The sequence below is a fragment of the Ovis aries genome, chromosome 21, assembly GCF_016772045.2.
Source record: "Ovis aries strain OAR_USU_Benz2616 breed Rambouillet chromosome 21, ARS-UI_Ramb_v3.0, whole genome shotgun sequence".
Lineage (NCBI taxonomy): Eukaryota > Metazoa > Chordata > Mammalia > Artiodactyla > Bovidae > Ovis > Ovis aries.
Genome location: NC_056074.1, coordinates 38,936,296 through 38,960,288, shown reverse-complemented (window position 1 = coordinate 38,960,288; position 23,993 = coordinate 38,936,296). Strand labels below are relative to the sequence as shown.

General features: G+C 49.6%; 1 protein-coding gene and 1 long non-coding RNA gene across 3 annotated transcripts; one reads left to right on the top strand and one right to left on the bottom strand.

Moving 5' to 3' along the window:
* Positions 1-1,427: 1,427 nt before the first annotated feature.
* On the bottom strand, positions 1,428-14,669 carry STIP1 (stress induced phosphoprotein 1). 2 transcript variants are annotated; one of them, XM_004019640.4, is made up of 13 exons: positions 13,667-14,669; positions 10,203-10,412; positions 9,608-9,749; positions 9,312-9,453; positions 8,381-8,549; positions 7,265-7,391; positions 7,072-7,174; positions 6,734-6,854; positions 5,421-5,642; positions 2,973-3,009; positions 2,665-2,768; positions 2,340-2,512; positions 1,428-1,894 (listed from the first exon to the last, which is right to left on the bottom strand). In XM_004019640.4, the coding sequence occupies exons 1-13, from the start codon at positions 13,841-13,843 to the stop codon at positions 1,822-1,824; spliced, it is 1,800 nt and encodes a 599-aa protein (XP_004019689.2). In that variant the 5' UTR covers positions 13,844-14,669; the 3' UTR covers positions 1,428-1,821. The 2 variants fall into 2 exon arrangements, with proteins under 2 accessions (XP_004019689.2, XP_042094274.1); XM_042238340.2 differs by lacking the exons at positions 1,428-1,894; positions 2,340-2,512; positions 2,665-2,768; positions 2,973-3,009 and adding an exon at positions 3,153-3,337 and having other exon boundaries at positions 13,667-13,937.
* LOC132658351 (uncharacterized) lies at positions 14,079-23,953 on the top strand. Its single transcript, XR_009597838.1, has 2 exons — positions 14,079-14,162; positions 21,021-23,953. It is a non-coding gene; the product is annotated as an uncharacterized LOC132658351 (long non-coding RNA).
* The last annotated feature ends 40 nt before the right edge of the window (positions 23,954-23,993 follow it).

The following is a 23,993-nucleotide window of genomic DNA, read 5'->3' as shown; positions in this document are numbered from 1 at the left end:
AGTTGCTTAGTCGTGTCCAACTCTTTGCAACCCCATGGACTGTAGCCTACCAGGCTTCTCGGTCCACGGGATTTTCCAGGCAAGAGGACGGGAGCGGGTTGCCATTTCCTTCTCCAGGGCATCTTCCCAATCCAGGGATCGAGCCCAGGTCTCCTGCATTGCAGGCAGACGCTTTACCCTCTGAGCCAGTGGGCCCCTAACGTTTCATGGCCTGACTACCCCCATGCCTTGAAGTCTCAAGTCTTCAGACTCACCACCTCCCTCTGTCCCTCTACCTGCCCATCTGGGGCCAGTGCCCACGAGGCTCACTCCTGTTCTGCCCTTATGCAACATGACTTGGAGGGCCCCTGGTGGCCTGTCTTCCTGGTGCATCAGGATGTAAGCTTCAGGAGAGCAGGGCCTTATATTCACCCCTGGCTCCCGCAGAAATTCAGCCTTTCTAGGCAATCAATTTGGGGATGGAAATTGACCAGAACCTGGAAACCATAATACCAAAGGTGCTACAGAATCCCTGTGGAGGGTTGTGCCACACAGTCGGGGGAGGCCACCAGCAGGGCTGGGAGGGGGGTAGGGGCAATTCCTGGGTAACACCAGCTTCAACTTGTGCAAAGTCAAGGCAGCAGGAAGTACAGCCAGCTGCAGGCCTCAGCAGGTTGCTAGCCCCAAAGCTTCACTTTTGGAGCAAATGAGGAAGTTTTAGTCCAGCCCCAGAAGCCACCCCAGTCCAAGACGAGGGTTTTTAGAGAATTTCCTGCAGCTGTGGAAAAGTGTAATTAAAACCTACTTTAAGCTCAGTTCAGAGCAGAACTCACACACACCAGCTGAAGGCTTTTGAGCTCTCCAGTAGGGAAATCTGAAGCATCTCCTGCAATGAAAATTGGTTTTGGTTCTTGGATGGGACCCACTGTTCTCTGATCAAACTGGCTTCTGGCTTTGAGTGTGGAGAACTGACAGCATGGGAATCACCTGGAAGTTCATGGGACCCTCTGGAGCTGGGTCGGGCCATCTTCCAAGTTGTCCACTGGGCGACAGCACCACCTAGTGGCCACGTCGAGAGGCAGTGAGTCACTCAGGCGTGTCCGACTCTGCCACAGGCTCCCCTGTCCATCCGATTCTCCATGCAAGAATACTGGAGTGGGTCGTCACTCACTTCTCTAGGGGATCCTCCCAACCCAGGGATGAAACCTGGGTCTCCCTCACTGCAGGCAGGTATTTTACTGTCTGAGGCACCAGGCAAGGCAGTGGAACCGAGAAAAGCTCACACCCACCCCACCATTTAGGAAGAGAGAGACAAGAGTGTGCCTGGTTCCTAGTAGTCAGCTGGCACTCACACCTCTTCCAACGCAGGCTGTGACTCCTGCAGGACAGCTGCTTCAGTCTTTTGGTAAAAAAAAAAAAAAAAAAAAAATCACTTGGAGACAACAATGTATAACCACGCCTGACTGGCTTGTTTTATTGGAGAAGAGGACGTGGAGTTAACAATGTGAATGAAGACAGTTGGGACTTGAGGTTGGGAAGAACACCCTCCCCTCCCCATACAAGCCCACTGCCCCAAATAAAAAATAACCAACTATGGGAGAGCAGCTGAGACAGCGACTGGGGGGCAGGGGAAGGACCATGCGTGTGCTGGGAGGGCCCAGAGGCAGCAGCTGCACGAATACGCGAGTATAAGTCTCTGAATCTTCCATGTAGGTCTGTATAAATATATAGATATGCTGTTCGCTTGTCTCCCCTTCTCTTCCCTCTGCTCCATGCTGCGTGCCGCGGTCCCAGCTCCTCTTTCCACATGAGGGCGAAGGGAAGGGGATGATGGGCAAGTCATCACCGGATGGCTATCAGACCCACATCCATCAGCTTCTGGATCTTCTGTGCTATCACAGGATTCTTTAAGTGTCTGACAAAGAGGCAAAGTTATTTGAAATGAGACTTAACCCCTAAAAATTTTTACCTGCTTGCAGAGCAAGCCCCAGTGCAACCTGCCCTGGACACTACCAGCAAGAGGTGGTGAGGGGAGTCCTGGTGGAAACTGCCCTGCGGGAGAACCGCACAGGCCTCCTCTGCCAGTGGCCAGAACCTGACCACTCTCACTGGACACGAGCCCACGGACACAGTAAACTGAGACCTCTCCCCAGCAACACTGGTCTTTCTAACTAACCACTTAGGCCATTATCGCCAACAAACAAAGCCCTTCCAGCTCACCACCACCTGCCAACCTTTTAACTGAGAATTAGACTATACACGCTCCACTTAGGCGGATCACACTGTTGCCAAAGTTGTGCATTCTCACTGTTTCTGTCCACCTTTTCCCTCCAAGGCCGTCAGCCCCCAGCTCAACTCACTCGCTGAGCGCCTGCGGGTCCTTCTGCATCTGCTCCAGGATGAGCCGCATGGCCGGGTCACTCATTATTTGCTGCACCTCCGGGTCGGCCATGGCCCGCCGCTTCACATCCTCAGGGCTGTCGTGTCGGTTGTACTGGGCCATCATGCAGCGCTGGTAACCATCTGCGGCCTCCTGCATTCCGGCAAGGCCAGAAGGGGAGAGCGTTAGCCTGGCTCACTGCTGTAGCAGGCCCACGGTAACAGGGGTCATGGAAGGGGAAGGCAAGAGGGAAGATCAGAGAAAGGAGGCAGGGCAGGAATCCCTACAGGCCAGGGCGGCCCCACCTTGCAGCTGGAGTCCAGGTCGAGCGCTTTCTGGTAGACATCCATGGCTTTTGTGTAGTCCTTCATCGCCTCCAGGGCGGCTGCCTTCCGGGTATAACCCTTGACTGGAGACAGGAAGGGAGAGAGGTGAGGCATCACCCAGAACACACTTCCAAAGCCCGCTCTCACCTCCTCTGAACACCGTCACTCCTCAGCCCAACACTAGCTTCAAAGCGTTACAACCTCCCAAGACACACAGGCAGAGTGTGCTCTCTTCTCAACCCTCTGGCCAGACAGGGGGCAGAAGAGCAGCACAGGAAGACACTCACTGAAGGTCGGCTCCAGCTGGATGCACTCCTCGCAGTCCTAGGAAGGAAACGCAGGACCGTCAGGCTCATTCCTTTCGAGGCGCTCCCCACAGCTGACTCATCACCTGGATCACAAGCCCAACTGCTCACCCAGGGCCATTACAGAGCGCTCCCCTTTTGTTCTAGTGCTTCTTTTACTTATTTTTGGCTGCACGGGGTTTTCATTGCTGCGGCTTCTCTTCTCACAGAGCACGGGCTCTAAGGCGCGTGGGCTCAGCAGCTGTGGTTTCTGGGCTCTAGGACACAGGCTCAGTGGCTGTGGTGCGCTGGCCGAGGCGCTCTGCAGCGTGTGGGGCCTCCTGGGCCAGGGGCTGACTCCACAGCTCCTGCTTTGGCAAGCGGTTTCTTTACCACTGAGCCACCAGGGAAGCCCCTTGTTTTATTTTTAAAACTTTATTAAAGTACAGTTGATTTACAATGTTGGGTTAGTTTCACGTATACAGCAAGGTGAATTAGTTACACATATACATATAATCGCTGTTTCTAAGATTCTTTCCCCATATAGGCCGTTATATAGAGTATGGACTGGAGTTTCTTGCGTTTCACAGACTATCCTTATTAGTTATTTTATATATAATAGTGTGTATGTGCCAGTCCCAATCTTCCAATTTACCCCCCCACCCCAGTACTTCCGTTAACTCTGGCCTCAAGGTGATTCAATAGCAGGCTCAGAGAAAGAACAAAAAGAGAGCAGAGAAGCAAAGCAAAGAGAACTTCAAGACACAACAAACCAGATCCCAAACCATCTCACAAGGCAAGGGGTCTGGACTCCTTAGAAGGCTGATGTCTCTGAGGGAAAAAACCCCGAAATGTAGGGAAACTTCTACTTTGAAAAATTAAAGAGGACAATGATCACCAGAGGCAATGAATGGACCCTGATACTGACAACTCCATAACTCTGTTCTTAGACCAGTAAGGAAATCTGAATATACACGTATTCAGATGACATTATGGCTTTAGCTTTGCTACTATCAGGTGCTAATAATGTTGTGAATAGACAGAGAGAGTCATTTCAGGAGATGTATGCTCAAACACCTATGAGGTCAAGTGTCAAAATGTATCATTTCCTTTCACAAACAGTTTTAGCAAGCGTCAGTGCTTACTGTTAAAAAACGAAGGAAAACACAGGTATTCTGTATACTTGTTTGACGTGTCTTCAAAACATAAAATTACGGGACAAAGAACGCGATGCAGTGTGCCGTGTGCACTGCAGCCCAACCAACAGCTGCCAAGAAGCCCCAAGACCTGAAGCAATCCTGCTCATTCCTTCCTCTATCTGCAGTTTGGGAAAAGTCCTAGGCTACCTCTCAGATGATTAACAATGTTATTCTTTGCTTTGCAAACCAACTTGGTTTTTTTGACATGGCCCTTGTGCAGTCCTACCAGCAGCAGTGATGTCTCTAGGCTGGACAGACCCAAAAGATCTGGGTCATCAAACAAAACCATCGTGGACCCAGGTACTGGGGTCTCTAGACAGATCCAACTGCCAAGATGCACACAAGAGCTCATGTTCAAGGGCGTGACGGAGAGCAACTCCTCCACTGCTGAATATTAGCATACCTGACCATATGTGATGTGACTTACAACAGCAGACCTGTATCACTGAGTACCGAGGAAAGGAAGGATGGTAAAGTTCCTACAGAAAGCAAGGCAGTTCACCCCTCCCCCAAATCAAACACAGAACTGCAATACCTCCACTGCTGCGTGCAACACCTGGAAGGACCGATACGAGGGACAGACAGACATCTGTACACCCCCGTTCACAGCAGCGCCGCCCGAAGCAGAACAACCCCCACTGATGGGTGAACCGACAAACAGTGTGGTCCATCCATACAACAGAATACCATTCAGCCACGAGAAGAAAACACCGACATGCTACAACATGAACCTCGAAGACACTATGCTAAGTGACGTGAGCCAGGCACAAAAGGTCAATGCTGTATGATCCCACTTACAGGAGGTCCCCAGAGTGATCAAATTCAAAGACAGAAAACAGAACACTGGTTGCTAGGGGCTGGAGGAGAGGAATGGGGAGTTTAGTGTTCAGAAGATGCAGTTCCACTTGGGAAGATGGAAAAGCTCTGCAGCAGAGGGTGGCGATGGCTGCACAACAGTGTGTGCGGACTCGATGCCACTCAACTGTGCAATCAAAACGTCAGAAAGGCCAAACAGTTAACACATGGAGAGAGGCAACAGGAAGGGAAAAGGGTCTTCTTTCCCAGGCACTTCCCACGTGCCAAGTAACACTACACGGGCCAGGACAGGGCACACATAGGCCCTGCACTTCACAATCTCATACATGCACCATCACCTTGAATCTATGATCAAAATAAGAACGTCAAACTGATGCTAATGAGCACATGAAAAGAGGAAGACACATTCCTCATGGACAGGCTGCCCTGCCCTCACCTTGAGCGCCAGCTGGAACTCCAGGAGCTTGGTGTAGCAGGCAGCTCGGTTGCTGTACAGCTTGGCGTCTTTGGGGTTCCGTTTAATGGCTTCTGTGTAGTGCTTCATGGCCTGGGGGTAGTCCCCTTTCTGGAAACACTCATTGCCTTTATTCTTCTCCTCCAAGGCCAGGTCAGGGTTTATGTAGGCCAGCCGCTCTTGCTCCTTCAAGATTTTCTCTGCCTAAAAAAGGTTCTTTAAATAGTCATTTAAACTCTCGTAACACTGGGCTAATAAACAGTCTTATCAGAATTTCAGTTTTCAGAAAGTACTGCTTGGCGGTGGTGGTTTAGTCACTGTCGTGTCCGACTCTTGCGACCTCACAGACTGCAGCCTGCCAGGCTCTTCTGTCCATGGAATTCTCCAGGCAAGAACCCCAGAGTGGGCTGCCATGTCCTTCTCCAGGGGGTCTTCCTAACCCAGGAATTGAGCCTGGGTTTCCTGCACTGCAGGCAGATTCTTTACTGACTGAACTGTGAGGTACTGCTGGTGAGATTTAATTTTGGGATTAATAATTTTACAGTCCTTACACTATGTACAAACTACAAAGATAAACTGTACAGCACAGAGAATATAGCCAATATTTTATAACTTTAAATAGTTCTGAGTTGCTGTTGTATGACTGAAATAATGTAAATCAACCTTACGTCAATTAAAGAAATGAATTTCACATTTCTCATTATCAAGATGTATATACTATGAAACAGAACCACCGGTATTGACATACACTTGGTACAAAGATATGCCTTATATGGAAATGACGGATTAGCAGCTCTTATTTTTCCGACCAATCTTTCTGTGAATAAAATCATCCCCCTACATACTTTGGTTGTATAAAGTAAGAAAACATTTCAGTTCGATTCAGTCGCTCAGTTGTGTCCGACTCTTTATGACCCCATGGACTGCAGCACGTCAGGCCTCCCTGTCCATCATCAACTCCTGGAGTCTACCCAAACTCGTGTCCATCGAGTCGGTGATGCCATCCAACCATCTCATCCTGTCGTCCCCTTCTCCTCCCGCCTTCAATCTTTCCCAGCATCAGAGTCTTAATTTACAATAAAAGCCACAACGCTGTCAGTGCACTGACCCTCAACAAATTTAAGGTCAAAACCCTGGTCGACTGAAAAAGACAGCAGAAAAACTGGGTTATTTCTATGTGTTCTCATCATTAACAGGGGACGCATCATACAAAATAACCGAAGACAACAAATTCATTACTAAATAAATGACTACAATAAATCGAATTAAGAAAACATCCCTCATTCCCTACCCACCTGTTGGCATCTCTTGAGCACATCTGGGGTTCGGTGCTCTGCCAGAGACTTGTTGTAGAAATGGATGGCATCCTTGTACTTTTCTTCTTTGAAATAAGAGTTGCCAATTCGTGCGTAAGCTCTGACAAAGACCCAAGGAAAAAGAATTTGCTAAGGGCAGAGCACAGACAAGGTCAGCCTCTCCAGAGGAAAGACATCTAGACACAAGCCCGCATCGCTGGGCCCCGTACCATGCCCTTCTAACGCCTTCTGTCTCAGCCCCCGCAGCCTCCTTTCCGGCCCCCCCATGCAGACACGGGACCCTCCCCACTACCCAAGGCACTCCAGGGCAAGCGTACTTGGCAATCTGCCGGTAGTCTTCTCGGTTTTCTCGCCCCACTTCAATGGCCTTCTCACAGAGCTCCCGGCACTGACCGTAGTCACCCTTTTCGAAGTACACGGCTGCCAAGCAGAAGGTCAAGAAGGAAGCGTCAGCCCTTGCCTCTTCCCCGGGGCCTTGGGAGCGCTCCCGCGCCCGGGCCCAGGCCTCACCTGCTTGGTTGGTTATGTACGTCATGTTGGTGGGATCCAGGTCCTTGGCTCTGTCGTAGTGCTTCAAGGCTGTGTCAAAGTCCTTCTTCTTATAGGCTTCATTCCCCAGCTCTTTTTCTTTCAGCGCCTAGAGGAAGTGCCAAAGAAAGAGGGCTGAGCACACCTAACCCAGACGGCAAAGGGAGCCAGCGCCTGGGATGTCACAGGCACGCGCAGCACACACACCCAACGATGCTACGGGAAGCAGGTTCTCCACACCCAGAGAGGACTATCAGCTGTTAGGATGGAAAACTGGTTTCCTCTCTGCTTCCTCCGAGACACTCCCTTATCCCACCTACTCTCCTGGACCTTCGTCTGAAAGTGAGGGCTTCCTCAGAGAAGGGGAAATCCCCTCAGCTTGAAAGAGTGGGCAACACAGCTCTGTGCTGGGTTTAACTCTGATAGGCTGAGTAAGTTCGCTCTCTCTCACACGCAGTCTCTGGGTCCAAGCCACCAGGGAACATCGGCAGAGGGGTGAGGAGGAGAGGGAGGGGCTGTCCTGGTGGCAGGAGTCTTCAGCAGACTCACGACCACCCACACCGTAGGGCCCTTTTCCAGCTTTGAGACACCATGAGCAACCAACGCTTACCCATTTAACGGTACTAAATTTGGCAACAATCTGCTGTTCCCATTTATAAGAAGGGAAATAAAACCGTTCAGCACAGGCCTGCTGCTCTGAAAGACTGAAAGTTGTCTGCTAAGCCAGGAAACAAGCATATGAGCTGACAGACAACATTCTTCTAGATCACAAGAACAAGGACCACACAGTCTTCGGGCTGGCCTTGGCTGATTTCCACACTGCCAGAACCAGCAGCCAGAGCCACAGTGGCCATGGGACCCCGGGGCAGACTCTGAGACGCACGATGCCTACGCAACTGCTCGTTACATGGACCTTTTAATGCCCTGAACATTTTAATTACTGAGAACAGTAATTTGACCACACACTGGGGACTCAAAAAACCACCACAACCATCCGAAGTCTGAAGATGGTCCTACCTGACACACATTTCCGGCTACTGGGCAGGTTCTAGATGCATGACAGTTAAGGGTTCCAGAGCGACACACACACACACCAACCTGCTTCTTATTCTCCGGAAGATCTTCTTCCATTGGCTCTGGTTTTGTCTCCTTTTTGGGAGGAGGTGGTGGCGGAGGTGTTGCAACCTCCTCCTCTTCATCCATACTGCCCAGATCAACTCCGAGCAGGACGCTAAGAGTAGTCATGATCCGGGGATCTTGCAGTTTCCTAGTATTGGTTAAAAAAATGAAGAACAGCACTTAGTCTTCTCCACAACTGACCTTAAACCCCACTTATTGCTAAAGCTCAGATTACTGTATTCTCATCCATGGGAAGGTTGCTAGATTCTGTACTACCCATGAGTTACAACTGTGGAATGCTCAACCCCTAAAAAATCCATATAAAATATGAGGTAATGCAGATGGGATTTGTTTCTCGAGGCCAGCAGACACACACGGAGTGAGTTAGAGGTACACTCTGTCTGATCTCAGGAGTCAGAGGCACCCAGACAGTCACAGACACCAGCACAAGATTTAGAGAGCCCATCTTTAGATCTGATGTGCTTTCAACCGTGAGTTTCCACTCCAACACACCAATAGAGGGCCATGCTGTGTTCTCACTATCAAGGTACATGTACCATGAAACAGAATCAATGGCATTGACATACACTCGGCACAAAAACACGCCTCATGTGAAAATGTATGCCTGTGTATACAGAAAGGACGGAGCTGACGCCAGGTCAGCAAGGAAGTGCCGTGAAGGTGGGGAGGGGCAGAACAAGCCCTCCAGATTACTCTAATATGTGATCCCCCTGACCCTTTCTAAAAATACAAATAAACAATAAAGCAGCAAACTCTGACTGCTCTTTGGAGGAAAAAAATAAAGGCAGAAACCCCAGTCTGGTCTAGGGAACCCCTACCACAGGGTCCTAGGAAGAAACCACAGCAGTTGTGTTTGTTTCTAGAGACAAACCTGCCACCTTGAACTTACGTGCCCAGGTCGGACGGCTTGTTCCGCAGCTGCTCGATCAGTTCCCGGTAGGTAGGATCTGCGAGCAGAGTCTTGGTCCTGGGATCACTCTCCAACTTCTGGTACAGATTAGGCATGTTGAAAGGGTTCATGAATTTCCTTTCTGTTTTGAATAAAGGAAAGCGCACCACCAGGAAGTCGGTTACTGTGCCCCCGCAGACTACTAAACCAACATTGGGGGGTGGGGGGAGCCTCACCACCACCCAACTGTAAAACAACAGTCAATGAAAGGGGCAGGGCAATGTTCTGGAGCTTACCTGCCAACCGGGCCTCCATATTCTGGAAACCTTCTTTGAGCTGAGGATTGTTTGCTTCATGTTTTAAACCCTCCTCATAGGTTTGCTTGGCTTCTTCAAATCGGTTTAAGAATTCAAGAGCCGCTGCTTTTCGTGAATAGCCCTTAAACCAGCAAAGAAAGATAAAAAATAAAAGACACCCAGAGGTAAATTCCAAAGATGAACTCAAAACAATCTACTTTACAATTCAGGGAACAAAATGGGTCCTCACGTGAAGGCCACAAAACAAACCAACAAACAGAGAGAGGACCAGGACACAACAGTAGCATCCAGTGACCCTGAGGAGCACGGCCGCTCCAGCCCAGTCCATCTTATGACGCCGAGTGTTGCTAGTTTCTTGAGCAGTTTTCTCTTAGTACAGAAAATAAAACAAGTCTTAACTAATAGTACCTCAGATTTGACAAAACATGTCACCACTCTGAGGAACATTCTCAAACAGGTAGGAGGACTGGGGAGAGGGCACTAGCCATCTATGAGTCTCTCAGAACAGGTGACCAGGCAGGCCAGAGCTACCCCCCGAGGAGCTTCTGGGCACCCCCATTCGCGCACGGCTTACCTTGCCCCAGTCAGGCTTCAGGTCAACGGTTTTGCAGCCGTCCTCGTAAGCCTTCTGGTAGTCTCCTTTCTTGGCATAGGCCGCGGAGCGATTGCTGTAGAGCACGTGGTTCTGGGGGTCTAACTTGATGGCTTCGGAGTAGCACTGGAGCGCATCGTCAATGTTGCCAGCACTCAGGGCCTTGTTGCCCTTCTCTTTGAGCTCATTTACCTGAGAACAGAGGAACCAACAGAGTTTCTCCCCATGAAATTCTTTAGTTCCTATTTCTTAAGTAACACCCATTCCTTTCTGTAGCTGTTCACAAACTAGTTACTTTACGTACCAGAAAAAACAAATCATAGATTAACTAATTTACAGTTCCCACACCTGTGTGAAACAGCAAGGAAAAAATAAAATAACAAGGAAGAAGTGGCCTGTCTCTGCTCTTTGCTGGCTCCCTTGGGCATTTACACTCCAGCCACTCTTCCAAAAGTCTCAACTTCAAGCTGAAGAAGCCACTCTAGGACATATGCGTGAATTCCTTTTGTGGAAAAAGAAATTTCTTTGCCTTGGATTTCCAGAGTTCCAATGATAAACTGAACACAGGCCTAGTTGAAGAGGGAGCCTCCTCACTGAAGAGGGAGCCAAGAACAAAGAGGACTGAGCACGCACTGGTACATGCTCCAGCAACCCGCCGGTGCCAGGAGGGCTTCAGGAGCATCAGGATGCTCACCTGGCCTCAGAGAACAATCAGTTTCCACTGGATGTCACAGCATGGCAGATTGTGGCTGTTTCTTAACCCGGTAAAAATGAAGCTAGGATAAAAATCAATTTTTGTCATGTGTAAGTATTAAACATACTTAAACAAATGAAAGGGCTACCCTGGTGACTCAGTGGTAAAGAATCCACCTGCAACGCAGGAGAGGAGGATTCCATCCGTGGGTGAAGAAGATCCCCTGAAGAAAGAAATGGCAACCCACTCCAGCAGTCTTGCCTGGAGAAGCCTATGGACAGAAGAGCCTGGCCGGCTACAGTCCATGGGTGGCAAGAGAGTCGGACATGATTTAGCGACTAAACAGCAACAAAACAGATGGAAGAAGGATAAAGCAACACTACTGCAGTTCCACCCCCTGCTCTCTCAAATACCCAGAACAAAAACAGCACGAACACACCAAAAGGTTTATCTGGTGTGAAATGGACCTTGGCCATATCAGAACAGGGTTCTAATTAAAAGGCTTCTCCAAATCAGGGAGCCCAACAAGAGGGGAGGGCCACCCCTCAAACGCCCACACATTGGTCACAACAGCTGTGTCACTCAGGATACAACCCATTCTTTCTTGGTATGCCCATCCAGTGTACTGATGCAAGAAAGAACTGCTGTGAGAAATGACTTCGGAATCCTGAGGCACACCAAATGGGACCCTCCACTAGCCAGAAAAATCTTACGACAACCTCCAAGAGGAAAAAGGAAAACTACCAAACTTAACCAGCAAGGAAAAAAATCTTAGAATATAGAATGCAAGCCAGAAGGTGAGAAGTTAAAAAACTCAGATAGTTTCACAAGGCAGCTGAGAATACGTTGGTGACATTCTTGCCTATCCTACAGAACATTTTCCAAACTGAGCGCACCTTTCCTGCAAGCAGGAAATCAGCACTTGAAAACATCAAGTGGATGGAGAAGGAAATGGCAACTCCAATCCAGTATTCTTACCTGAAAAACCCCACGGACAAAGGAGCCTGGCAGGCAACACTCCATGGGGTTACAGAGAGTCGGATGCGACTTGGCGACTAAGCAAGATGATTGTGTGCTAAAAATTTGTGCGTGCATTTGAACTGATAAAATAAATTTATATCAACTGACACATAATTTTTCCAGTTCTATGCCTGCCTGTATGTGGTCAAATTTTAAGTTTTATCACTGTGAGATTTTATTTGAAAGGTACTTAAGTTTAAAAAAACAATTTTACACACTCAAAATTTCTCCAATTTGAGTTATTTCCTAAAACTGAAACATGCATCTAAGAGGGAAAGAAAGGTTACATGTTGAATGGATGCAGGACAGTGGGTTTCAGCACACCTGGCCATCTTGCACAATGGCCCTGGTAAACATGCAGTCCCTGAGCTCACTCACTCGGTCTACCTGCATGTACACTTCTACTATGGGCAACTGGGATAAAACAAAATTTTTTTCCCGTATTTTGATAACTTCAGTTTGAGATCTCTGCTTGAATTTAAAACCAGTTTCTTGTCTATATCACAGCCTATTCAATCCCAGACACAATTTAGTTATCATGAGGGTGCAAAATGTTTAAACTCTCACTTTCCACTCTTAATTTTTTAAAAATTTAGCAAAGAAGCTCCACATTTGGCTAAAGGGAGCAATAGGTATACAAAGGTAAAAGATTCCGTTTTGTAGATCACACCAATAAAAACTCCGAGCTGTTCCTCCTCCTCTCCCCAATCAACCATTACAGCCCAATAACAGGTTCCAATTCAATAAACCTCTCTAGGCGTCTCACAACCCTCAGGCCACAGAGGACACAATTAACTCACAGAGAGTAACCCACAACAGCCTCAAACTCAGCCTCCCAATAACGCTGAAAGGAATCAAACAACTTACTTCTCGCTGCTTAACTATATACTTTAAATTTTCTAACGCAACTAACTCCTCCTCGTGCAATTAAAAACCCACGTTTTAGAAGAACCAGTCCTCGGTTAATTCTTGAATCACACACACAAAGAAAAAACGAAGACGGGGAGGTGCTGCACATACGATTTGTAAAACCCTGGCAGAGATGAAATTCATTCCAAGGACTTCTGTTGCACCCTCTCCTTTCCCGAATCAAGCTAAGAAGTCGGCCTGCTGCTCATCATACCTTCACTCAACACTCTTCCACCCCGGCCTGCCATGCAGAGAAATAGGGTTTCCCCGCAACTGGTTACCGAGTCCATCAGCTACTTGCAGTGTAATCCCGTCCCCGCGTTCCTCCAAGTTAACTGGGGCCAAGTCCTGGGTAACAACCTCTTTGCAATCTCTGATCTCTCTCCCAAAAGACGAATTCCCAGAGGTTGACCTGATCCCTCTCGCCCTTCGCAAGGCCCCTCGCCCACCTCCAGCCCTCCGAACGCCGCGGGCGCCATCCCCTTGCTCAGCCTGGACCCACGTCCTGGGAGGCCTCAGGGGCCCAGCCGCGGCTCCTCTTCCCGCCGCGGGCCAGACTTAAGCCGAACCGGTGCGTCCCCCGGCCCATCTCGCCGAGTTGACTGGCGACGGGCACTGAGGCGACCCCGCGCTCCCCGCCGCCAGGCCTCGCTCCCCGTCCGCCCGCCGCGGCCCTCACGCCCTCGCCCTCCCCGCGGTTCCGCCGACCCCGGCCCCCGCCCCGGCCACAACAATCGGGCGCCCGCCCCGCCCCTCCACCCACCGCCCGGCTTTGGCGGGTCCCAGAGCGGCCACGGGCCTCTGCCCGCCCCTCCCCCTTCACCTGCTCCATAGCCCGGTCCGGAACCCCGTTGAATAGACTCCGTCGGCTCCGCGTTCCCAACCGCACGCGCCGCCTTCTGGAACCTACTAGAAGCTGCCGGGACCCCCAGATCCCGCCTCTTCCTCGCCGGCTCACTGGTCGCTTTCCTCTAGGGGGCTTTCTAAGGTTTCCTACCATTGGCTCGAAGTCTAGCCCATCATCTTTGCTTCTCTCTCATTGGACAGTGGGGAGAGTCCTGCCTCCCCCGCGTTTCGAGACTGGACGTTGCTCTGAAAGCCCCACCCATCATATACTCTATGATTGGAGGGAGGGGCGGACCTCTGCGGCACCGATTGGTCATTTATCCCGCCAATCATGGCCGCGCTGGCCGCGCCCATTGGTTCTGTTCTTTCTGGAAATTTCCACCTCTCCCATTGGGCTGACAGACTCCGTGACAGAACCGCCTTCAGATTTAAAAAAATTTCAATTGGTCGGTGGTTGCAGACACTTTGCTCTGGTAGGTTTAAATTGCTGCCCTTCAAAGAGCAGGGTAGGCTTTTTACAGCATCGGTGGCTTATGGGAGTCCGAGGCCACAGACACCCTCTGCAGTGGTGGTTTCTGAGGGTGTGGGTTTGGTGGGTCCGCCCGGGCCGCTTCTTCCGTTGGTCTGCGGCGAGTCAGTCTGAAGCAGTTCGCTTCTCTCCGGCGGCATTGAGTCTTGGTCCTTCGCCGGAGTGTCAGGGTCCCAGCCAGTGGGGGTGACCGTTTGGATCGGCCTCGGGAGCGCACCCTGGCCCGTCCCTGAGTCCCAATATTGGGTTCTGGGTGTCCCCAAATCCCGCGTGATGGTGAAGGCGCTGGGGCTCGGGTAGGACAGGCTCTGAATTATATCTTGGCCAATCTCCTCGGTGGAGACGCACACCCTCGCTGAACCTCTCAGGTAGAGGGCCGTGGCGTGGGATCGTTCACATTCGTGCAGTAGAGTTTTTAGCAGTTAATGAAGGGGCTCTGCCTCCGTTATTCGGAGGTAAAGGGATGAAGGAAACAAAAGACCTCACTGAGGTGCTTGATCACCTACTGGAGGGCGGCGGCGGCGTCCTGGGCGGTTCTTAAAATTGTTGCCCTCTTGCGAAAGGCAGGACAGGTACTTGCAGAGAAACAGAAAGGGCTAGAGCGTCAGAGAGAAATGATCTCATTCTGGGCCAGTGCGTGGTTCACGGAACAAAGGCCCTGTATGTCTGGGGTCTAGAGGGAGCTTGAGTGAGGGTCTTAGGCACTGCTGTGCTCGCCCCACCTCCCCACCCCCAGCTGGGTAATGCCATCCCTTCCCTGTGTTTTAGCTGCCCTTTATGCCAATAGGTTGTCACAGGGTCCTCTTCCATCCCAGCTCTGTGACCCCTTTCTCAGACATTGCAACCTAGGTCGCTGCAGATCGCATGCCTCCCTTGATAACCCCCTCCCTTGCTTGGACCTTTGGAAGCTTTAGACGGGATCAGGGCCTACCTGACGGGCCTACTTTTCCCATCTGTTCTTTGCCTGTCCTCCACCTTCAGCACCAAACTCCAGGCGCACTCTCGTCTGTTCCTTGAGCTACGTGGGCTCCTTTATTTTGGGCCTGCCTGCAAGATGTTTCCTCTGCTGGCATCCCCCTTCCACCAACTCTACCAGGTCTTGCAGGCTGATAAGAGTTGTCAAGGTTCTCTGGCGATCTGCTTGCAAACAGCTCACTCATTTCTGTCCACCAATTCATTTGCTGTCACTACTCCATGGGCCAGGCGTGTCCAATTACAGCAGCAACTTTGGTATACATGCGTGGCATATTTTGTAGGGCCTACAAGGGCCTTGTGTCTATTTCTGTTTATATCCTTGTCTTCCAGGTAGGTTACACAGTGTCTTGCACCTAGCTTAATTAATCAAATATGCCCTGTAGTGTTTTAGGTATAATGTGGGCACTGGGGAAGTGCAGTGAGGAATTAAAAAAATCACTGTTTTGTAGTGCTCATTTTAGTAAGAGAGATAAGCTCAAAAAAAAAAAAAAAAAAAGTTTGCACGTAGAATCTGCAGTAGAGATAGAGCACTGGGCAAGTGGGTAGTGTTGCATTTTCAGCAGGGGGACCAGATCAGACCCCAGTGAGAAGCTAATACTTGAGAAAACACCTGAGGAAGTGAAAGAGTGAGATTCATGGGACTCCTAGGGAAGAAGCTTGCCCGTCAGAGGGAAGGTCAAATGCAAAGGCCTTGGGGTACCCAGAATGGCAGGGGTAGGAAGGAGGGGGGACTAGAGGAACTAGGGGTGGGAAGGAGACCCTGCATGAGACGCCATTGTGTTCACTTTGGAACATGCCAGCGGATTTTAAGCAGGAAAGTGATCTGACAGGTTTATCAGGATCCCCCTGACTGCTGTATCAGTGAAGAAGATGAAAGCCTAGGGGACCTCCTAGTTGGCGGTGGCAGGATTCCAGGAAAGCTGTGATGGTGCGGTGGGCCAGGTGGGAGCAGAATTTGGGTGAAAAAAGTGGGATTAGGAGTGCATTTTGGAGGTGCTGACAGGGTCTGTTCATGTAATGGATGCAGGGCATAAAGGAAGGAGGTTAACTCCAAGGCGTTTGCCCGCCTACCTGCTAAGTTAAATCTGTCAACAAGATCTTGCCTTTCTTGGCGTGGTGCCCAGACCACCACACTCCTGCTGGTCCCAATGCTGCCCCCCAGCCCGGCTCGTCCTCCACCGCTTGAGGCCCTTCGAGGCCTTCCATCATCTCCCCCACAGCCTCTCTCCAGGCTTCTCTCCCATCCCTCCTTCTCTGTGACCTGGCCTTTGCTGTCTCATATCCTGTTTGTACGATTGTGTGTGTGGCACACTGCTCTGGGTACAGGGGCTCTAGAGTGAGCAGGGCAGGCCTCAGCTGCAGGCTCTGCACAGGTGAATCTTATCTTCCAGTGGGGGAGACAGGTGGTACTCTAACACCAGCTGTGTGACTTTTGGCAGTCTGCTTAACCTCTCCATACTTCAGTTGCTTTCATTTTAAAATGTGGATGAACAAGTTTCAGTGTCAGAGTAGTGAGGACTGAATGATTTCATATTTATAAAGCACTGACAACAGTGCCTGATGACTATAATAAGTACTATAAACATTTGTTAAATAAAAGTAAACGCACTCACAATCGCACTCATCTCACATGCTAGTAAAGTAATGCTCAAAATTCTCCAAGCCAGGCTTCAGCAATACGTGAACCGTGAACTCCCTGACGTTCAAGCTGGTTTTAGAAAAGGCAGAGGAACCAGAGATCAAATTGCCAACATCCGCTGGATCATGGAAAAAGCAAGAGAGTTCCAGAAAAACATCTATTTCTGCTTTATTGACTATGCCAAAGCCTTTGACTGTGTGGATCACAATAAACTGTGGAAAATTCTGAAAGAGATGGGAATACCAGACCACCTGACCTGCCTCTTGAGAAATCTGTATGCAGGTCAGGAAGCAACAGTTAGAACTGGACATGGAACAACAGACTGGTTCCAAATAAAAAGGAGTACATCAAGGCTGTATATTGTCACCCTGCTTATTTAACTTATATGCAAAGTACATCATGAGAAACACTGGACTGGAAGAAACACAAGCTGGAATCAAGATTGGCGGGAGAAATATCAATCACCTCAGATATGCAGATGACACCACCCTTATGGCAGAAAGTGAAGAGGAACTCAAAAGCCTCTTGATGAAAGTGAAAGAGGAGAGTGAAAAGTTGGCCTAAAGCTCAACATTCAGAAAACGATCATGGCATCCGGTCCCATCACTTCATGGGAAATAGATGGGAAACAGTGGAAACGGTGTCAGACTTTATTTTTTTGGGCTCCAGAATCACTGCAGATGGTGATTGCAGCCATGAAATTAAAAGACGCTTACTCCTTGGAAGAAAAGTTATGACCAACCTAGATAGCATATTCAAAACCAGAGACATTACTTTGCTGACTAAGGTCCATCTAGTCAAGGCTATGGTTTTCCCAGTGGTCATGTATGGATGTGAGAGTTGGACTGTGAAGAAGGCTGAGCGCCGAAGAATTGATGCTTTTGAACTGTGGTGTTGGAGAAGACTCTTGAGAGTCCCTTGGACTGCAAGGAGATCCAACCAGTCCATTCTGAAGGAGATCAACCGTGGGATTTCTTTGGAAGGAATGATGCTAAAGCTGAAACTCCAGTCTTTTGGCCACCTCATGCGAAGAGTTGACTCATTGGAAAAGACTCTGATGCTGGGAGGGATCGGGCAGGAGGAGAAGGGGACAACTGAGGATGAGATGGCTGGATGGCATCATGGACTCGATGGACACGAGTCTGAGTGAACTCCGGGAGATGGTGATGAACAGGGAGGCCTAGCGTGCTGCGCCGAATTCATGGGGTCGCAAAGAGTCGGACACGACTGAGCAACTGAACTGAACTGAACTGCATAAATGAAGATAATTCTGGAGTGATGAATGCTATGTAAGGAAAACAAAAAGTAAAGATAAAGAGTAGTTACCAGGGTGGCAGGGAAGGAGTGCCCAGCAGTTGGTGGTTAGTAAAAGCCCCAAGCCAGGGACAGAGTTCATGACAGGGCAATAGGAAGTGCAAAGGCCCTGAGGCTGAAACAAATCTGGGATTTTCCAGGAACCCAAGGAAGGCTTTCTTATGCTCTCATATCCTTGTCTGTAAATGGAGAAGACATGCCAATGATTTCCCAAGGTTATAATGAGAATTAAACAAAATTAACCCATGCTTGTTTTCTCAGACCTGAAACATAAAACTTTGAGAGCCCTCTTTCAGAAAAGAAAAATAAAATACGGTAAAAAAAAGAAGAAGTACAGAACTTTAGAAGGGGTGCAAATGAGGGACCCTGAGGTCCTTATCAGTGTCTTGGTAAAGCCATTCTGAACATAAACATTTCCACTAGTTCGGGCTTCAAATTTCTTAGTGAACTCCGCTCTCCCCCAGGGCCCAGGAGGCAGTGATGGGGGCCAGCTGGCCAGGGTCCCCTTCCCCAGGTCCCTGGAACTCAAGCAGAAGCTCCACCACAGCAGGCGTCCTGGCCCTTGACGACAATGCCCGATGCTTCAGTGACTCAGGCTGCTATTTTTGGTGCTGCTGCTCTCAAGGTGGGGAGCAAGATGGCAAGGGCTGAATTTGGAGTCAACGCTGAGGCTGTAAATCCTGCAGCGAACGAGAGACAGAAGGAGTCACCGTGTACAACCAAATTCTCTGCAGAGCAAATTCTTAGTTTTAAAGTTCTCCCAGAGAACTTGCCTGGTGGTGCTGGGGTTAAGACTCCACACTTTCACTGCAGCTCAAGTTGGTTCCATCCCTGGTTGCAAACCTAAGATAACACATACCGTGAGGTGCAGCCAACAAAAAAGTTCTCCCAGTATCAGAAAAAGAAAGCAGCTGGAGGACAGGAAGCTTAGGCATGGGAGTGAGGAGTGGAGGTCAGGGGCAGGTCTTGGCTCTGAATTCTGGGGTCTATAGAATATGGAAGTTTCGTTTTTATAAGAACTTTCGCTGTTGGAGTGGAAACTTAAGACAACTTTGAGTTTCCTTCTCCACGGGAGAGTGAAGTTCCATTCTGGGTTCTGAGAAATTCCTAAAGAATATGTTCATTTCCCATTTAACTGAGTGATGTCTACTTTCAGCTACCCACTAACACAAGTCCTGAATAGCAGGAAAAGCGTGGGGAGAATAAAGTGCTATAGAGTTCTGCTGAATTCAGTGAACTCGTAGAGCCAGGAATTGTGCCAGACACTTCAAGGAATAAAATGATGGTAATTATTATCTAATAAGTATTCGTCAGAGAGCCCCAGAGCCCAGTCCTGGACCTCGCTGTCCACGGGCCATCCCAGGGTCAGCTCCGCCAGCCTCATGGCTATAAATACCATCTTGGATGACTCCCACGTTTCTATCTTCAGATCAGATCTGTTCCCAGTTCCAGACTTGTCTACCCAGCTGCCTCCTCGACGTCTCTGCTTGGATGGCAAATGGACTTCGCAATGTGTTCAAATCAGCTCCCAATATGCTCCCCTGAAGCTGTTCTTCCCTTGACTTCCCTCTTGTCTGTGGCCTTGCTATTCTTGGGCTGGTTCACGCTGAAAACGTTGGAGGCGTCCTTGACTCCCGTCTTTTACAGCCACGTCCATTTCAGCAAAGTTCGTCAGGGTTCGACAGGGACCTTTCTGCAAGTTCCCATCCGTCTCCTGGCTTTGGGAAAGGGAAGGGCATGTTGGCTTCCTGAGCAGGTAGGTGGCCAGAGGCAAAAGGGACCGCTGGCCAGGGCGCCCAGGTCATACCCAGGCCTCCCACATGAGAGGCTGCTTCCAGTGGGCGGGGCCTATGATTGGTCGCTGCCATGGGCACTCAGGCCTAGGACCTAGCCCATGCGTGTAAGTTTGGTGAGTGAGTAAACGGAGCTGATCATCTGTCTACTTCCTCATGGGGCCCTCAGCCCCTCCCAGGGAGGCTCTCTGGCCTTGCCCCCTCTAGGCTTCCTTGCTCCTGATTCTCTCACCCTTCTCTAGGTCCAGTGGGTCTGTTCATATTCAAACATGCCGGTCCCACTATCTTCTTTCCAACATCTGTTTCTTGAGAAATAACAAGTGGTGCAGAGTGTGAGCATGGGGAAACCAGCCCTCTCATATCCTACTGATGGGAAGTCACACTGAGAAGCATCTATTTAAAGTACAGAAAGCAACTCCAGGCTTACAGATTTCTCCCACCTGGGTCTAGCCTGGTGGCCCAAGGAAATATTTTGTCCTTCAGTCACCAAGTCCTGTCCGACTCTTTGCTGCCCCCTGGACTGCAGCACACCAGGCTTCCCTGTCCCCCACCATCTCCCAGAGATTGCCCAAGTTCATGTCCACTGAATCAGTGATGCCATCCAACCGTCTCATCCTCTGTCACCCCTTCTCCTCCTGCCCTCAATCTTTCCCAGCATCAGGGTCTTTGCCAACAAGTTGGCTGTTTACATCAGGTGGCCAAAGTATTGGTGCTTCAGCTTCAGTATCAGTCCTTCCAATGAGTATTCAGAGTTGATTTCCTTTAGAATGGGTTTCCCTGGTAGCTCAGCTGGTGAAAAAACTTGCTTGCAATGCAGGAGACCCTGGTTTGATTCCTGGGTTGGGAAGATCCCCTGGAGAAGGGATAGGCTACCCACTCCAGTATTCTAGGGCTTCCGTGGTGACTCAGCTGCTAAAGAATCTGCATGCAGGAGACGGGTTTGATCCCTGGGTTGGGAAGATCCCCTGGAGAGGGGAATGGCTACGCACTCCAGTATTCTGGCCTGGAGAACTCCATGGACTATCCATGTGGCAGCAAAGAGTCGGACACGACTGAGCGACTTTCACTTTCTCTCCTTTAGGATTGCCTGGTTGGGTCTCCTTGCCGTCCAAGGGACTCTGAAGAGTCTTCTCCAGCACCACAGTTCAAAAGCATCACTTCTTCGGCACTCAGCCTTCTTGATGGTGCGGTCCTATTTGTCACGGCAAAGGGAGCAGCACCTGACCCCCGTATACCCGCGGAGGATACCGGGAACCACGGTGTTGCCGCCTTAGGATGGAGTATTAGTAGTCTTCAAAAGAACAAGCTGGTGGATACTGACACAAGAACATGCCCATGATGTACCGTGGAACAACGGAAGTTAGTCATGGAGCGGTGTGTATGAGAAAAAAGAAGGTGTGTATCTTCATATACATGGGATATGCACAGGAAAAGTCTAGATGGATACACAGCTAACTGCTCAAGTTTTGCTCCTGTGGATGGGGAATGGGGAGGGGTGCTAGATTCGTTTGGTAGGGCTACCATAACTAAATACCGAAGATTTGGTGGCTTGAACCACAGAAATTTTCTCAGTTCTGGAAGTCCAAGACCAAGGTGCTGGTAGACCTGGTTTCTTCTGAGGTCCCTCCCCTTGACCTGCAGACAACCGGCTTCTCACTGTTTTCCTCATGTGGTCTTTTCCTCTGTGCAAGCATGCACTCGGGTGTATGTCCACCTTTCCTTTCTTTTTGGCTGCACCATGTGGCTTGTGGGATCTCAGTTCCCCAACCAGGGGTTGAACCTGGGCCAAGGCAGTGAAAGCCCAGAATCCTAACCACTAGGCTACCGGGGAACTCCCCAACTTTCCTCTGCTGATAAGGATACCAATCAGATTAGACCAGGGCCCACCCTGAGGGTCTCATTTTAATTTCACCACCCCTTTAAAAACTGTCTCCAAATACTGTCTCATTGTGAGATATTGAGCGTTGGGAATTTAAAATGTGAATTTGGAGAGGGGACATAATTCAGCCCATAACAGGGGTTTTCAATTTTTATTATGGTGTTAAAATTTGTTACAATGAATACTACTATTGAAGGGTTTTGTATATTTCAAGACAAATGTCCCCAGAGCACCAACCCCCTTCCAGGCCTTCTCTGAAGTTAGAGGGGGGCAGCCAGTGCCCTCCCCCAGCCAGCTCCAGGACTCCAGCTCCAGGGCTCTCTGAGGCCCGTCCCTGAGGAAGACAGGGTGAGCCCCTCTGGATCACTGGCCAGGTCCTCAGACCCACCCTGAGAGGAGGCATGCGGAGAGGCCTCTGCCAGGCAGGCCTATAGTTTACACGTACATACTTCGGACATGTAATACCTTGTAACCCATCCTTCCCCTCACACCTCTCAATAGAATAACTATACAATATTGGCCACTGAAGCAGAGAGTAAAGTGAAACTCGGCAGGTTATAAAATATGAAGACCGCATGACCACCTGGAGGAAGGGAGGTGCAGCACTGTGGTCACACAGCGAAGATGTTAGGGGGACCCGGGAGGTGCAGGGGTTCATCTACCTGAATGAGGCAGATGAAGAAGAAAGATGGTGAGGTGAGATGGGGTAGGGCTTTAAAATCAAGCCTCTGGGGAGAAGCGTGTGCTGCCTTGGAGGCCTGTTTACTTCTGGCAGTTCTCCTGGGTTCTGCTCTGGTCTTAAATCTCAGACCAGAAGCAGGAAACTCTCTCACTGTCCTGTGGTCCTGCACCTCGCTGCATGTTCAGCCCTGCTGAGGTGGGGACTCTGCCCCTCTGGGGAGCTTTGCAATCCTGCACAGGGTGGAAGCCAGGAAAGCAAGCCCAGAACCTTGGTGCCAGTTTAGGAAGTTCTGTCATCACTGTGCAAATACCCGAGTGTTTATCAAGTGTTTTGAAACACTTTAGTCAACCTGCCCATTTGTGACTCTCATCAGAGAGGAATGGGTGGGAGACAGCTTGCAGTGATGGCTGTAACAGTGCCTCCTGTCACCCCAGTGTTCTTGCCTGGACAATCTGATGGGCAGAGGAGCCTGGCAGGCTACAGTCTAAGGGGTCGCAAGAGTCAGACACGACTGAGCGACTAAGCACACGTCCCAGTGTACCCATCCTTGACAATGGGGTTTAGCTGCTTCTCCCATGAGGAAGTGAAGTCCGTTTCTCCACTTCTTGGATTCTGGGCTGGTCTTGTGACGTGTTGAACGCCGCAGCCGTGTGAATTCTGTGCGACAGAATGTGGTGAGAGCAAGGCAGTATGACTTCGGAGTCGGACCTCAAGAGGCATTTTGCAGCCTCCGTTGTGTCCTCTAGGAGCAGGGCCTTGAGACCAGTGTGCTGTGAAGGTGCCCAGTCTGGCCTAGTGGAGGCCAAGTGGGGCAGAACCAAGGGAACTTGCTGACTGCCAGCACTGACTGCCAGTCACGTGAACGACACCATCCTGGACCCCCAGCCCCAGGTGGGGCCCCAGATGACTGTGGCCGCAGAAGTGACCCAGGCAAGACCAGCAGATGAACCTTCCTGCTTATCCTAGCCCAAACTGCTGATTCAAAGGCCTGGTGGTTATTTTAAGGCAATAAGTTTTCACTGGTTTATTGAGGCAGCAAAAGATAACTGAGACAGTATATAAACGAATCTAAGTTCATAAACAGCGTTTGAATATTTAAGGGAACTGATTTACCATATTTATACATTTAATCTATTAGTGGATAAAAACTGCTAACTAGGAAAAAATATGCTTGGCTTGGGAGTGGGGAATAAAGTGGGGGATGAAGGCCTCTTTACCCTCTACTCCCTCCTTGTTTGTAAAGAAAAAAAGAACAAAAAAGAAAAAATATGCTTGTTAGATGTGTGAGTCTCTTAGGCTGAGTTTGAGGCATTTGAGAGGACCAGCTATTTCAACTCTGTAAAATGTAGTTTAAAATCTATTAGGGAATTTAATTACCTATGTTTGTAATTGGCATTCATTTTTAGAATTTAATCTGTTGAACCTGTGAGTTAATTAAATATTCATCAAAGACTAAGTGAAAGTAATTATTCTTATTTTAATACAAAAATTAG

What these genes read in the sequence shown, in the direction of transcription:
- STIP1 (XM_004019640.4), bottom strand. Translation starts at nt 13,843, where the DNA reads ATGGTAGGAAACCTTAGAAAGCCCCCTAGAGGAAAGCGACCAGTGAGC. An exon ending in TGCTCAAGAGATGCCAACAG is followed by an intron (nt 5,643 to 6,733) that starts GTGGGTAGGGAA and finishes AACCTTTTTTAG; the next exon opens with GCAGAGAAAATCTTGAAGGA. An exon ending in ACCTGGACTCCAGCTGCAAG is followed by an intron (nt 2,513 to 2,664) that starts GTGGGGCCGCCC and finishes GCCGGAATGCAG; the next exon opens with GAGGCCGCAGATGGTTACCA.